The sequence below is a fragment of the Telmatherina bonti genome, assembly GCF_933228915.1.
Source record: "Telmatherina bonti genome assembly, chromosome: 1".
In the NCBI taxonomy this organism is placed as follows: Eukaryota; Metazoa; Chordata; class Actinopteri; order Atheriniformes; family Telmatherinidae; genus Telmatherina; species Telmatherina bonti.
Genome location: NC_136619.1, coordinates 23,348,013 through 23,365,008, shown reverse-complemented (window position 1 = coordinate 23,365,008; position 16,996 = coordinate 23,348,013). Strand labels below are relative to the sequence as shown.

Below are 16,996 nucleotides of genomic sequence, written 5' to 3'. Positions count from 1 at the left end.
AACACAGTTTTACAATCATATAAACCTGTAGCTATGTATTAATTTAGATATTTTACTTATGTAGGGGTGTAACAATAAATCAGTCTACATATACATGTATTTACATGTACTCATGATATCAATGTAAGTCAATTAACTAAAGGCATCGATTCAAAATAAAAACATCCTTCAAAAATGAAGACAACAAACATTAGTCAACTGCAAGTTTACTCTGAAAATGGCTGTTTTTTTTTAGTTCCTCTGTTGTTTGCCATTTATTTCTACCCTGTCTTTGTTGTAAGAACAAAATGTTAAATATTATAATTGTTTTTATTGATTTTGATATGAATTGAAATGATTATGATCAATTACCTGTGAAATCGTTTAATATCAATTGGATCCTAAATTGAATTGAATTTAAATAATATCATGACTGGTTTTGAGACGTGAAAAAGTGAATCCCTGCACATTAAATCGATATAATACTGTATGATGATCAAACTGGTTATTTGTACCCCTTGTCTGAAGAATCTGAGAAGTTTTACAAATAACAAGCACAGCTTAGAGAAGTAAACTGTGAATGTGAGTGGAATGAAGAGACACACAGCGACAGTGATTAAATGAAAGGGAAAGAGGGAGTAGATTAGCTCAGAGTCCGTCCTTAGAGAGTGTCTGAGAGGGTGAACGAACTGCCAGCACTCCCTTCATCTTCCCATCCTCCCCCATCAAAGCCTCTGCTCTCATCTTGATCATGCTCATCCTCATCATCCAGCTCTCCCTCTTTCTTCTCTTTTTCTCTCTATCTCTGTCACGCTGTTGACATCATCACGTTTTTCTTTTTTTTCATGGTGAAAAAAAACTATGCAATTTTTTTTAACACATCCTGCTCATCTTCTTGAATACATGCTATCATCAGTATTACTGTGTATGGAATGTAATGTCATCTATTGTCATTATTATGTTTTGTTATGATTTTTATGCATTTTATTATAACCTGTAATAATTGACAAATTTCCTAAACTGGATCTTTTTCATTATGTATAGTGCTTTGGCAGCTTTGGTAAATTGATGCAGTAAACACAGAGTAATAAGATGTTATAATGCAGACAACAGGAAAGCAAGAAACTCTAAAACACTAAAGAGTTAAAACATCTATGAAATACTGAAAATTCTGAATTGCCATAGATGCTGCATGCTGGCTAATTTTGATGAAATACTAACACATTTTCAACATTTAGCCTCATCTGAGACCTTTTTCTACCCTACAATCTAAAAGTTCCTTCCAAGGTTTCATGCTACAATTCTGTCATGTTTCACAGCACTCAACTTTGACTCACATGTTGACACAACCCTGTTTGACCTTTGCCTCTATCACAAATTATATGAAGCTCTAGGAGTGCTGAGACTTTAAGAGGCCATGAATCCCAGAGGGGACATAAAGGCTCATTATCTTCTACTGTCTTTTCTATTTTCCTAACTCAAAACAAAGTCGCCTTCATTATTTTACTTTTTATTCATCAGAATCTATTAAGCTGTATTCTCCTGATGGCTAATTTTGTGTTTGATAAATTATAAATATTACCAAACTTTTAACACATTTCTTTCCATCTAAGAAGCATTTAATTGGTCTGCTTACATTAAAAGATAAAATAAAAAAAATTGTGTTTAAGCAGGAGGGGCATAGACCTTACTCAGAAATCATGAAGATTAGATTTGCATTGAGAGCATTAATGCATTCTGTGTACTGTGAGTGTTCATCTTTCATTGTTTTGTTTTAATCTTGACCTGTGATCGTCACTTTCTCCTGGTGCTCCACAAAGCTGGTTTTGGAAAGCCAGCCTTTGTACTGAATTATTCTGCCATCAAGTTGGAAAATTACTTAAAGTACTTAAAAAGACACTTTTTCCCCAAAAGAAGAAGACACTTCACATTCCAAACATTAAAAGGGTGTAAAATCAATTATATAATTGTTTTGTAAGTGAATATATATTATAAGGCTGTGTGAGCTAAGTGTGGCAAATAAATCCATGCTGATTGTATGACAGCAATATTAGATTCTGTTTACTGTGAGTGTACATTTAGATGTCCACCCTGAGTATTCACTGGGTTTTCTCAGTTGTTAGGATTTTCTGGTTCTCAAATCACCACAAATGAGCATTGAGCAATTTTCTTTGTGTTTTATTGATTCAGAACATCTACATTTAGTCATTTAGCAGACGTCTCTATCAAAATCAACCCACTAGTAAGAAAGCATTCAAACCTTTAGTACAGTTTAAAAAAAACCAAATCAAAATAGCTTGTAGTGTTTGATCAATATGAATCTTACCAAATATCAGACCGTAAATATTTGTCATGACAATAGAAGGAGAGTTGTTCCATATTCAAAAATAGCAAATATCCTGATCACACAAGTACAAAGTCTCATAGAGAATACTTACTGATCACCATTTAGCAGCTGCATTTACTTTGATACATACCAATCATTTTAGAAATGTACCAGGGTACCTTACCTTGTTCTGCTGTTTGACATGTAATTACCTGAGTGTTATTTCTAATCCTACGTTCCCTATAATACACTGCACCTGCACCATGCAGCTCCTTGATTAATACATTTATGTGGAATATCTTCTGATCTTAAGAAGAAACAAAACTGCAGATTTATGTGTATGTCTGGCTTTAACTCTAAGAAGAAAAGAAAGCAGGATTTTTAAGTTAAAATATATATTTTTTAAAAATGTTCTGTCAAGCTTATTCATCTCAATCCAGCAGTTTTATTAAATAATAAACAGCTATGTTTATCAAAATTACAGATGAAAGTTAAAAAAGACAGCAGCCCCATGTCAGTCTACATTTATATGCCTCTTTTACTCTGTAAAAACAGGTGAGGTCTGATTATAATGATGAATTATGCAACCTTGTCTCTCTTTGTTTTTTTCTACCTGAACCTGTGATCCTCACTTTCTGCGGACGCTATAACTCTGCTCACTGTGGAAAAGCCAGCTTTTTGGATTATTCTGCCATGCAATTTAAAATGACTTGGTTTAAGTGCTTACAAATACTTTTTATTACTTTTTTTTAATACTTTATTTTACACAATTCAAAAAAAGACACCCCCCCCCCCCCCCCCCCCGTTTTATGAATAAAAAGTTATTGATAGTTTCCTCTTTGCACATAAGTTCGGCACGATTTGTCACTAAGAACATAAAAAAAAAAAATCCAACAATTAATTTTGCTCATATACAAGCATACAGACATTTCAGTTTCTTCTACAACCTGGGAAGATCTGACGTTTTATAAGCATTTGTGATGCTTATAAATTGCTAGATGTACGCGTGCTGCAGGAAATTTCTGGGATGCTTTGTTCACAGAATCAAACTTGTCTTTCCCCAGAGCGCACACAAAACAAACACACACATCTGGGCAAGCTGAGGCTGAGATGATTTATAGCCGGGCACGTCTAATGGATTGTTTTGGCACTTGAAAAATTATGAAAAGAAATTAATTAGCCTTCGGTGACCCTGCTGTCCATCTGCTGCTCTCTTTTCTGGCTGAAGCGCTCCGCTGCTCTCTTCATTTGTAATTGCAGTTTAATAGGCTGTACTTACCTGTCTGAGATTTATCTTGACTAAATCACATGGAAAAAAACTGACATTATGTAATTGTTGTACACTCTAAAAAAAACAAGATAATTGGGATAACATAAAAACCTAACGTGATCAAGTGTACCAATGTTTTTGTTTTTGTTTTTTGTAAACTCGGTTAAATGTCTCTGTATTACATCATCCTGACAGGATCAGACGATCTGAAATGCTTAATTTGTTGAATTTAACAGTCTCACCAGCTAAAGGATTTTTTTTTTTTAAAAATATATCTTAAATTGAAAAGATATGCCTGATCTAGGCAGTGTTCAATGCAGCAAATCTTCTTATATCTGTTTCAAGCAACACCAATTGTTTGTAAGCTAATATATTAACAAACAAACTGACTCATGTGGAAAAACACATTTTTATCAGTCAGATTGTTTAGTATTGATTAGGACCTATCGTATTCATGGAGATGTTTCTGTTGCTGTAGTGGCATTGTTGCCGTTGTTGGACCAGAGGTTCGGTGTGTCATACAAAAGCCTCAGAATCTACATTAACCTCAAATAGGACAGGATATTTATAAACTAATTTTTATGTTATGTTATTTTGACTTAAAAAAAGTAAAATATGCAAAAGTAAATATGAGTAGAAATCTTCAACTTTTACTAGTGTAGGTTGTTGCCATATGCAGCTAAAAGATTAGTTTACTAAAGAAAAAGCTTTGCAGCGTGTTACATTTAAACTGTTCTTTAAACTGTTTTACAGCATATCTGACATCTTAATGACAAAACACTAAATAAAAAAATGGATTAAATATTTCTAACACGTATTTGTAAATTTGAAATTATAAATAACGTATGCATGTTTGCATTGGAAAAAAGTAACTAAATGTCATTTAAATTGCTTTTTGCGACTAATTATGAATTATTTTTATATTCCAGAAATGCAAAACTTAAATACACAATACTACTGATTTTACTTCCATAATTCATTCTAAAGCCATATTTTCCCCCCTCAGGTCAAATTTTCCTCTGAAAGTTGACGACCCCTTACTGATGATTTGCTTATTAACACATTTTCATTTATGTTTTTGCATGACCAAATAAACAATAATTGCGAATGATAAATGTTTGCTCATAACAAATCTCAAGCATTTAAACATGATGTTCATTTCTTCACCAAAACAAAGAAAATAATGTTTTAAATTCTAGAAATGTTTAAATTAACTATTAACTTGTCTTGTTTCATTTGATGGATTTTCTTTAAAAAAAAAAACCAACAATACTTAAAGTTAAGTAATCTTGCAAGCATAATGTTGTAACTAAATTCATTAATATTGACTAACAGGGTCGTTAAAATTCTTTCAGAACCGAATTTTTAAAACATCGATTAAAACTGAGATTCAAAGTTTAATTCAATTTTCTAAGACAAGTTTTTCTTTTTACACACAGTTGCTCTTTTGTTTATGTATACACACAGAAAAAGAAAAAGCTAATTACAGAAAATGAAAACTAAATTTTGTTGTTTGTTTTACAAACTCTGAAATCCAAAGCAAACAAAGGCTTTTTAAGCAGCACTGTTTCTATCCTGGGAGAAGAGGTGGAGATGGTGGAGGAATGTAAGTAGTACAATGGAGTTCATGTGGACAAAAGATGAGAATGGAAATGCAACACAGAAGCATCTACAAGAAAGTACTGAGCAGTCTCACTTTTTCCACACTCTTTAAATAACAGAAACAGTCGTGTTGGAGGCTTCTTTAAATTCACTGCAAGACAGAAAGGAACAGGAGGTCATTCCTGCCAGCCGCCATCACCCTTGAGACAAAAAAACATCAATTTTTTTATTTAATTTTTTTTTCTTAAAGTACAACATTTTAATTTCTCTCTGGGATGAATAAAGTGTATTTCATTTAATTTAATTCAGTTCTGATCTTACATGTATAAATATAGTTTCAGAGTTGGAAGAACACACTCTTAAACAGATTTGTTGACTTTAATAAGAAAATTTGACCTAAAAAGGCCTACTTTTAAATAAAGACCTTTGTACTTTTTACTGGCTGTAAGAGTGATTCGATTTTAATAAGTAAATAAGTTTAGTGAAACGTTCCTGTGTAACAGCTAAGTACATTGAGGCCAGATTAACAGGCACATGTAGAATCTAATAAAATACAACATCAGTGATCTGCTACTAATCCTGCTATCATGAAGACCTACATATTTCACAAGTTCAATACAAATATTAGTTTGAGCTGCAGTGAAATTAAACGAAAACTGTACTTTGTATTTTTGGCAATGTGTCACTTAGAAATGAATGCTTAATTAGAATTATTTTGAGGTTTCTTATTTCCTAAGCCGTTAAAACCAGCTGGCTCAAGACAGGAAAATAAAGAAAGAAATGCTGTAGGAAATGTGGTTACAGTCCACTGTAACAAAAATTAACACTCCAGAGAAACACACACACACACAGAGGTTGTTGGAATAGTTTTTTTTGTTGTTGTTGTTGTTGTTGTTGTTGTTTTTATGTATTTATTCTCTGTGCATTTACTTGTGCATACATTTGTGTCTTTGTGATTCTTGCTTTGTACGTTGTATAAGTGTGAACTTTGGTTGCTTGATATATGTTCTGACAAAAGCACTTTTTCTTTATGAAGATTTGCCACCAATCAGGAGACTTGACAATCTCTTGCGAGATTGCTATATCAATGATTGGAGCTCTCCATGAGTTAGCGTCTGAAAATCTTTTAAAGGTCTTCAAAGCAAGAAGCAAATTCACATTTTCTTCTGTTTCTAATTCCATAGGTTTTAAGTGAAATTTATTAAATGGTACTATTGAACTTTGGAAGATTTTTCCATTTTAGCGACCCCAAATGAAGGCTAATTTGTTATATCTGTCATGCTTCCTGTCTCATCTTAGCTCTGTCTCACCATGGCCTCTTTTATGAGTCGGCCTTGATACAAGTTCAAAACAACCACTGTGCTGATATCCAGTTGCTTACTGGATGTGGTAATGTAAAACCAAACACAACTGTCATGGGATGTCCCAGGCTTCAATATGACACAGGATGCTCCATAGCAACAATGACTTTAGTAATGTGCATAATAAATGTTGGTTTGCCATTGAGAAGCACAAAGAATTTAAAGGTTGGAAGCTTATATTACCAACAAACTGACTTTTTCTGGCTGGACAGACCTTGGAAAAGTGAAAAGATTCAAGACGCATGCCTAATTAGCCTTCGTTTGGGGGTGCCTAAGGTCAGATCTGTCAACATTTTCAATTTTCAACATCATCGGAGAATCTATTTGAAATAGAGAAAGTAGAGTCTCTCTAAGTACGATGAAAGTTGGAAAAAGCAGTCTACAGGTCCACAGGTCGCAGCATCATGACATACATTGATCTATAATCCCCTGTGGTGCATAACCACAGTGTTCACAGTGCAGTGGCTCAACTGCTGCTCAACTTTTATTTCCAAGTCTTTCTCAAAGAAAGTGTGAATGGAAAGTAAGCACAGCCATGGTGGGCTTAAGTTCAAAGAGCAAACAGTTTTACAGGATGAAGGCCCCACTGGAAAATGTTTGCTTTTAGCAGGCAACCACCTGTGGATCTCAGTGGTCAGGAGGGCATGTGATGATTCCATAAGTCAGAGATCTAGTTTGGTGTAAGATTCTTAAGGCTTTAAATCTTAATAGTAAGTCTGTAAGAAATCTAAGCAGATACCATAGCAAGCAGGTAAGCACAGCAGGGATACGCTTGTGCCTTTTTGCTCTAGCAATAGCTGTAGTAGCCTATTTCAAATCAACTAGAGACAATGGAGGCCTGACAGATACTTACATCAAGTAAATTACTGGATTCAGTGAGGACGGAGAGCAAACATGACATTTCATAAGTCTGCAGTTGATAAAATTGACCTGGTTCTTGAGGTTGTCTTTAGCTGAAAAAATATGTTTGATTTGAGCATCAAATATTACTTGTAGGCTCCAAGAAATCTTGTTAATATTATTCAAACAAATGGCAAGGTCAGAAAAATGAATTGGTCAAAGAAAGTTGACCTATGAACTTAAGGAAACTGGGCTACCCAAAATTTAATATCAGAAAGGAAAATTGTGAGAATCACATTACTGGGATCTGTGGGTTGTACCTGCATGTATAGCAGGAGTCATCAACATAAAAATGACAGTGCACATGGTACACAGACAATCAATGTGCAGAATGTGTTCTGCTGTTTTTCTAAACATAATGATAAACTAATTCAGCATGAGCAACATTACACTTTAGAACAGATTTAGAAATTAATGCTGAGGGTAAAGTCAGTTTAACAAAAAGAAAACATAATAGATAAATGGTAGAATGAGAAAGACAGACAGGCAGGGGTGAGTCATCGGTAGAGACAAAGAGACAGAATGAGGGTGAGGCACATGGAGGGATTATTAGCGAGTCATTGCAGGGATTAGGAAGGAATGCTGAGGTCTGACACACCAAAATGTGATTTTGGGATGGCTTAGTGTCACCTTTCTCTTCTCCATTTCCTCTGGGCTGTTCTGCAGGTATGCACCAAATGCCTGCTCATATATGTTCACTGTCACATCCCACACCTGCATCTGATTCTATCCTGCTTGCTCACACACATGCCTCAAAGCTTACCCCACCAAGCTCACTCACTGTGGTGTTCAGTGGCTGGTACAGTTTGAGCACGATCCAATTTCTATAGATTTTCCACCTGGATGCTACAATGGAATGAATCCAGTATTTTTTCTCGCTGACTGGAGCTTGTGAGCATTGTATTCTTTCCAGATGAACTGGTTATACATACTGACTTATAACATTCCAGATTCAACCCTGTTAAATACATATAACCTTTGAGTGAAATGTATGACAGCTTAACTAAAAGTACCTAATTAAGTTTTTTTAATACTTTAAGAGCCCCCTTATCTGACTCTTTCTCCTCATCTCTTGCAGACCTGACTTTGACTTGGACTACGACAGCTATCAGGAGGACTACTATGACAGGTACTGTCAGAAAGCCAAGCATGGCAACTCTCACACTTTATTACTTGTCTTTATTACTTGTCTATTTTTCACAGGAGGCTAAAAGAAGAAGGTAAAAAGAATTCTTCACTCTAGCAGTCTGTAGTCTCCACTCTTTCTTGCTGTCTGCCTCACAGCTTTCAGTCATTCTGGCTTTGTTTATAATGTTGCCTGTTCCGACTCAGCAGACAAGACTTTACCAATCACAAACCTGTAAAATATACTTTTCCAGTTGAAGGCTTACTGCAAGCAGTATTCTAATTTATGGATATAATAAGTATTGTCTTCTGATAATGTTAATACTAAATATTCATCTGTATTAAGGTGGATTTAGACATAAAGACTGAAATTGCTTTGACATGTCATTGATATTCTGTAATTTTTCAAGAACAGCTAGAAAAGATTCCTAAAATATTTGAAGATTGAAATCTCCACATAAATATCGAAAATAAAAAGATTTTTGGGACTAAGAATTGGTTGCCATTTTGTTCCCTGCTTGTGGCTTGTAACCAGTCATGTTAGAGTATGCTGTTGAAACAGATACAGCATGCTGCTTTGCGAAATACACAAAGCCTTACCTGAGAGCACTTTTTTCTGAATGGGAACATTTCTAAACCTTGTAAATATCTTTCAATATTGATCTTGCAAGTTACCTATTCCATAGACACTGATACTGATGCACTCCCATACCTTTGGAGAAACGTTTTAAACTTAGCAATAATAAGCCAGATGATCTTTCTCCTCTTTAGTTTTGAGGACATGGTATGCATCATTTTTGAAAAACATTTGTAATTTTGAGTTACCTTAAAATCTGAGGTATAAACATGTTAATGCTCCAGGGTCATGTAGATATATGGCTTTTTTCCTACATTACAATTCTAACCTTCACTCTGAGTATGGATGTAGACTTCAGAATATCATAGTACATAACAGTCTGTGATAGCTGTGTGAAGTGTCTGTAGCGTTTTGTAGCCACAAATTGAAAAGCATGAACACAAGCTTTTTATTCTTTCTTTCTTTTTTTTTTTTTAACCTTTGCCATGGACATGGTGGTGGTTTTGTTTTTGCAGGCATGTACCGGTATCTGTTTGTCTGCTGTTACCAACTTTACACAAAAAATACTGGACAGGTTATCATGATTTTTATTGTCTTTTTTTTTTCTGAGAATGGGTTTTGGTCATTAAGATCTAGCAATTGTTTTGAACAATTCTTTATTATTGCAAGATATGACCATTTTCAGTATATATGCCTTTATCTCAACAATAAACGGTCAGGGTGTTTGTCCAAAAAATACAAGAGAAGTTCCCAACAGACTTTACGTGATATCAACTGACAGATGTAAATCCCAGCAAAACTCTGCATTCTGTGATGCAGAACAGGAAAAAATATGGGATCTTTGGAATTTTCGTCACTGCAAGAGATCATATTAGGATGTACATGTGGGCTATATTAACATGTAACAAACACCACAACACAGGACACTGGATTCATTTCCATTTAAACATAGGAATCTAATAGTGTATACATATAAAATTAATGTAGGACTATAACATAGGGTAAAAATGAACTATCTGGGTGGAAATGAACTGCTTGGAGAAGTGTGTGCTCTTTAAAGTGGCTCTATTATGTACATTTCAGTCTAATTTATTTTAATATGCAAGTCCAGAAGGGCAAGAAATAATCACGCATTTTTCACAAACTTCTTCAATAATTTTGTATTGATCCTCTCAGATCAGCCTCTGCCAGAAACAAGCGAACAGAGAAAGCTCTGCCCTATGTCCTGCCTGCAGGCTGTGTCTTCTTGGTCAACTGCTAGGAGTAGTTACACTGAACAGTTAATTAAATTCAATTCAGTTAAATTCAGCTTTATTTGTATAGCGCCACTTCACAACAATGTTCTCACAGGACACATTACATACACATCATTTAGAGCCAATTGATACATATCCTATAATAGAAACCAACTGATTCCATTGAGTCATGATCCAATCCCCCATCCTGAGCATGCACACGGCAACAGTGGGAAGGAAAAAACTCCCCTTTAACAGGAGGAAAACCTCCAGCAGAACCCGGCTCAAGGAGGGCAGCCATCTGCCTCGAGGTGGGTGTGCCTTTCTTCTTCTAAACATGCACAACCTAGAGAAGATGACAAATCACTGAGTTCCTCCCCTGGGACGTCACAAAATTTCGAAGTAAAAAACTCTCTATAACCAACCAAACGTATAGGTGCTGTAAAACTCAAACATGCATTTAGGCGAAAGAAAACCCCGCCGCTCATATGTCTGATAAGTCTTTAAAGCACTATAGCACTGTAGAAAGCTTTGAAAACTAGAAATAGCATAATAGAGCCCCTTAAAGTGCTTTGCTAGTTTTTAATTTTAATTAGTCCACCTTTTGTATTGCAACTCAGTGACTAACTAACTGCTCCCATTTACATGTAGACTGCAAAAACCTACTGCATGGGATTTTTGAATTTACCATTTCCTTTGTTCAATTTTAGTATGGGCCCCTGTTCATAATGTCAGACTCTTATTATTACAGTCTGAGTCAGTTGCTAAAACAAACGCTTTCACTTTGTGCCAAACATTTGTCCCAATAAATCTCAATGCAGCTGTCTCACTGTCATGGCATTCAGCCTACAAATAAAAAAAACTGCAAACACTTTAGTGTCTATAGTGTACATCCGAATACAAAGGAACATAGATCAAGGATAAATCAAGGATGAAAAACCTTCAAACAGTTTCTAAATTTTTCTCTGTAGAATTTGCGGTTGAAATTGCAGCAATTTCAGCTGCTGTCCAGGCAGCAAAAGCTTTCAAGCAGCTTCAAAATACTGCTTAGAAAAACACTGAAATCAAGTATATTGTTCGGGACCTATTTCAAACTCTTGGCTCAGCAGTCAGTCTGCAATGTGTGTTTGCATTGTAAGTGCAGCAGTCAGGTATCATAGGTGGTAAGCAGAGCTTTGCTCATTGCAACTCTTTATTATTGGTCATCCACTAAAATTGCTCTGGGACCTCTCACTTCCCCATGGCTAAACTCATAACCACTTCACTCAGCACATCTAAGTAACAGCAGGCAGTCATACTGAACACACACTTATATAAAATGACATTTTATTCTATAACTTTCCTTGAACGTATTCATGCTCAGTTGCTCTGGGTATTTTCTTTTTTCTTTTTTTTTTTTTCATTTGATTTTCCTAGCTCTGCATTTTTCTGTTTTTGTTCAGTGCAGAACACTCAGTACTGATTTTCAATTTGTTTGTAACAAAGTGCATGATTATTCCCCATCCTGATGACTAACACCTCCAACAGCTGCATGTGTGAGAGAAATGCAATATTTCTGTATGCGTGTTCGCCTCAAGGTTTGACTCTGTAAAGATTTTGTGTGTTCGTGCATGTACATCTATGTATCTTTCTTTGGTGTTTGTGCTCATCAATATTTGGGGAAGAGAGAAATGAGTGTTTTTGTCCAGAGTCCTCTTGTTCAAACACAAAAGTAAAGTGTCTTTCAGCACGCAGATAACAGCTCGAGCTGACAAAGCTGCTTTCCATGTGGGGTCTAATCCACAGAGACAAACACTCTCCCAAATATACACTCACACACTTTTCTGTAATCCTCACTCGTCTGCTGTCTCTCATTGTCTGAGCATCCATTTTCTGGGATGACACTTCAAAGACGGTGTAAAATCACATTGTGTATCTGCCCCTGCAAACTGCTCTAAAAGACTTTAAACTCCCATAAGTCTTTAGTTTCTGTGTCTCACCGCATGGACAATGCTCAAAGCCTCTATTTTCACACACTTATGGTATCCTAATGCACTTCATCCACATGTGACATTCTGATCTGTTTACTGTGGATGTGCAAAGGATACAATCTATTCATAAATGTCTGTGTTGAGTATATTGGCTTCACAGAACAAAACAGTCAACAAAATAAAAGAGCTTTTCAGGACGTCAGGTTGTGTTTGAATGAATGGGTAACAGCTCAGTCAGTAAGTCTATATCACCATCAAACTCTTAAGTCCTTGCAGCTGACAGCTTGTTTCCTTGTTGGCTTGTAATATACAGCAGAGGAGCTTTTCACTACCCTGGTTTTGCAGGAACTATTTGGGCTGTGATCAGGCCCTCTTCAATCAAGAAATACTGAGACTGGGACTAGATTTTAGTTGAATTCTTTGTACCAGACTTTGTCTACAATCACTCTGAACTGCTGGTCTAATTTGCTACTGATTTGGTTGATCATTTAGGGCCGATACACTTGTATAAAAAAAATACTTAAATAAATTCGTAATTATTTAATGAGTACTTGTTAATTTTCTTACTGTATGTTTTATCTAGTCAGTGGGTCAGTAAATACTGCGGTCACTTTTTCAGTCACAACATTATTTCTTTATTTGCAGAAACAGCCATGCACAAAGTGTCATTTCTGTAACCACTATAGAGGCTGACTGTGATACACCCCCTGTCACCAGCACTACTAGCCTGGAGGGGGGCTATTGATTGGCCATGACAGAACCAATTACATTCAGTGACAGATAGAGACATGGAGTCGTCTACAGGGAGGAGGCGAGAGCAAGAGTCAGACAGATTCACTCTCTCACTCTTAATAGATACCAAATAAAAGACAAAGGAACAATGAATATACCCACATATGTTTGCCTGAACAGCTATTTTCTTATTCTGCATGATTCTGTTTTCATCCATGTGCATAATTTGTTTCAGATAGATATGAGTATAGTTTAAATGATTTGATACTAGTGCCAGTATACAATTTGATATTCAGTCTGAATACTTATTTTTGCATGTGAAGCATGTTGTGCAATTCATCTATTAAGTGTTACATAAATACAATGTAATTGATTAGGTGATATTCATTTTTAAGGGGGGAAAAAAAGACATTATTTTCCAAAGTGCCCTGCGATAAACTGGCGACCTGTCCAGGATGTACCCTGCCTCTCGCCAAAGCCTGCTGGGATAAGCTCCAGCTCCCCAACCTTTACTAGAATAAAGCGGGTTCAGAAAATAGATGAATGACTGAATGACTGAATTTTCCAAAGTTACTGTTTTTAGTATTTCAAAATTTAATATATTCTGTGTTGTGATGATACATGTACTTGTATAAGATTGATTCTGAGATAAGATACTAATACTAAAGAAAATGAATTTCAGACAGGAATTGTTTGATGAAAGACAGCAAAAAGGAGCACATATCCATCATATTTCCATCAAAAGTAGGGTTTAATCCTTCACTTTTATTAAAAATCCTAGTTTAATATCAGTTGTGCTGTAAAAGCAAAGTACTATACTCTGCAACAGCTTTACTTTCTGAGTAAAGGTTAACATGACCTTTTGTGTTTGAAGCATTCACCACCTGTTGGCCCAAACTACAGCTATGAAAGCTGTGCATTTTCAACAGAAATTATGGAAAGCTAAAATTTTCTGCAGAACAATCATCTCTGCTGTCCATCCACCGGCACAGTTAAATCATTTTCACCACTATGTGTGTAATTGCTTCATTTCCAAATATGTCTGAGGAGGTTTGATAACTGAACAGCTCAAGGTCACTAAAGATATTTCTTACAAATACAACAGAGACACAAGTGGGTGCATGGTTACAATTAAGGCTGAGTTGTTTTCAAAAATTGTTTCTGCTTAATTTTCAGGGCATATGACTACCAGCGTGTTCCAGCATCCCTCTCTCCTCTACCCACGGGACCCAGTCTGGCCAAGAGATCCCGTTCATCCTCCTACATTTCTGGGCACAGACGCAGTCGAGACAGAACACACTCCAAAAGCTCCAGAGCCCACTCCACCAGTTCAAACACGGCCAAGTGTGAGTAATATGAATAGGCTGTCACTGAGGTTAGTTTAAGCTGCCTGAAAACATTATCCAGAACCAGTAAAAAAAAAAAAAAAAAAAAACAACCTAAGAAATTTTCTGTTGCAACTCCAAAGGCATTTCAAAGGAAAGGCAGAATACTGTAGTTTATCAGATCTGCTTTTCTGCAATTAAACATTAAAATTTCATGCCAAATATGTCTGCCCAAAGCAGCCATGCAGTATCAGGTGCTGCTTTTATGACACAGACAATTCAGTGTAAAATAACAGGATCCTCAACACTTTAAAGATTGACCAAAGTAAAAATGGGAGGAAAAGTCCACATTTTTTATGAAGGAGAAGGAGACATGTTTTTAGATTGTGAACAATGGGGAAATTTTCTACCATAAAATGATCCAAACATTATTCTCTGTGACTGATATCAGTTTTCAGTTTATGGTGTCATCATGCAAACCTGTTGAGTTGTATCCTGGTAATGTGACTGAACAAGGCTGCGCAGTTACAAAGGTACAAGTAGCTTTTGCTGCAACCTGCCACAGCAACCAACCATACATTTAGATGCAGAAAAAATATTCTATTAGAATTGGCACTGATTTTTTGTCAAATATATTACAACTAAATGTGCATGAATTAAAAAAAAGAGTTTGCTATGAGAATGTTTTATTTATCCGATAACTACAATATTCCTTCCAATATGACAGTTATCTTTGGATAATGCTAACACATCAAGCATCATGAATCACATATCACATGTCACTTATCACTTATCACATATCTTGTATCATGTAAATGTAGTAAGTCTAAGCAATATTTTTGGGGGGTTTTATTTTGTTTTTCTGAAGAGCGTTTGTGTTAACTAAATCATATTCTTCATGTCGAGGAATTGATGCATCACACCACATGAAAAAAGATGTCTGTTGGATGCAGCGGTTTCTTCCATTTTTTTCATATTTGTAAGCGCTTACAGCATTACTCACCATTTACTCAATGTCAAACCTGTCGTAGGCAGGTTATACAGACTGAGTGATGTGGGGCTAATTTTAAACATCTGAAAGGTTGTTCAATCCATCAATATGTCTGGGAGCTACGTCTTTAATATTTCATTTGTTTGTCTTTTGTTTACTTTTATTGCTCGTTTTAATTATACACTCCGGTAACTCCTATGGTATTAAATTCTTTTTTCTTTTTTAAAATAAAATTCTATCTAACAATCAATATCTAAATCTTGGCTTTGTTTTGTATAACACATGGGATCGCACTCATGTTGGAAAGATGCTATATAAATTGAGTTACCAAGACACTAGGACACTCCCAGAACATTTGAAAGTAAGAACCTGAAAACATCATACAGCAAGTGGATTACATATTGTACGTTTACTGATCACTTTCGTTTTGTAAAACATCCTTGAAGTCAAGTGTTTTCTGTCAATAAAACTGCAATGTGTTTCGATCTCACCAGAACACCAGAACTAATTAAGAAACCACTTTTCACCATATCATTTCCAATCACAGGGGCCTGAATGCACGCTGTTAACACTCTGGGGACGCCGGCATCGTTGACGATGCCAGGGATCATGTTGTGTTTAATTGAGCATAGCTTTCGAACCATAAAAGATAGAAACTTACTTTTTTTCCCCTCTTAAACCTCCTCAGACGGTAGATCCGGCATCACTGTAGCCCATTCTTAGGTGATATAGTAATGTGTCAATATAGGTGTTCCAATCAGAGCCTTTGTCTTTGGCGCATGACACGTGTTTGTCCAATCAGAGCCGATGATGCCTCAGGAAACGCCTCCAAACAGTGTCAAACACTATGCATCGGTGTCATTAGCAGTTGGATAGCTGCCTTCTGTATTTACAAGGCCGATAAATTATGAAAGCTTTTACGCACGCATACCATGCGTAATTGCTCAAACATTTGCATTTCTCAAGTAGTTTATTTCAACATAAACAATACGACGGCATCATAACAGATGAATAACTTGGTAACAGATACAGTGTGTGCAGCTGACAGTGATTTCGGAAAGCTGCAGTGCTTCAGTACCTTTAGTCATGCTTCGAAATCATGATACTCTTTATTTCAAGCAAATGAGCCTCATTTACATAGCAGTTTATGATATTTCAATTCAAAATAAAAAGAACAAGGTGTAGGATATTATGGGGCGTTGAAAGGTGGTGTTTATTAGCATTTAAACTAAAAAAAAAAGTCAGGCGAGGTTTATTTCTCTAAAATACCCTTGGTCTCCAGATGGTTAAGTAAAGCAGTTAAGCTAAAGACCAAATAGCCCAAACTTATTGTACTGCATAACACTTTCTGAAGTGGAAGAGGTAGGAGGGATATTTACCATGGAACATTACTGGCCTTTAAACAAAATTGTAATTCTAGACAGATGTAAAAAGTAGAGTGTGGTATGTCAAAATGAGTGCACAAGTCTTAGAAAGGGAGACAAGCCCTTCTGGTTAGATATCCCCAAGTGTGCATATGCCCTTTTTACTGCAGCAATTGAACTGAATGGGCTAACCCCCAATTAATATCTTGGGATTGTTAGAGAGCAGAGCAGGAAGTCCA

At 35.9% G+C, this 16,996-nt stretch overlaps 1 protein-coding gene across 1 annotated transcript in view; it reads left to right on the top strand.

The window, feature by feature from the left end:
- Positions 1 to 16,996, top strand: part of LOC306754811 (heterogeneous nuclear ribonucleoprotein C-like) — a gene marked incomplete at both ends in the record, with an annotated part of 45,645 nt that overhangs the window by 23,446 nt on the left and 5,203 nt on the right. Inside the window, 2 exons of the mRNA XM_079238899.1 lie at positions 8,517 to 8,567; positions 14,254 to 14,423. Coding sequence (XP_079095025.1) covers positions 8,517 to 8,567; positions 14,254 to 14,423 — 221 coding nt within the window. The remainder of the gene's footprint in view (positions 1 to 8,516; positions 8,568 to 14,253; positions 14,424 to 16,996) is intronic.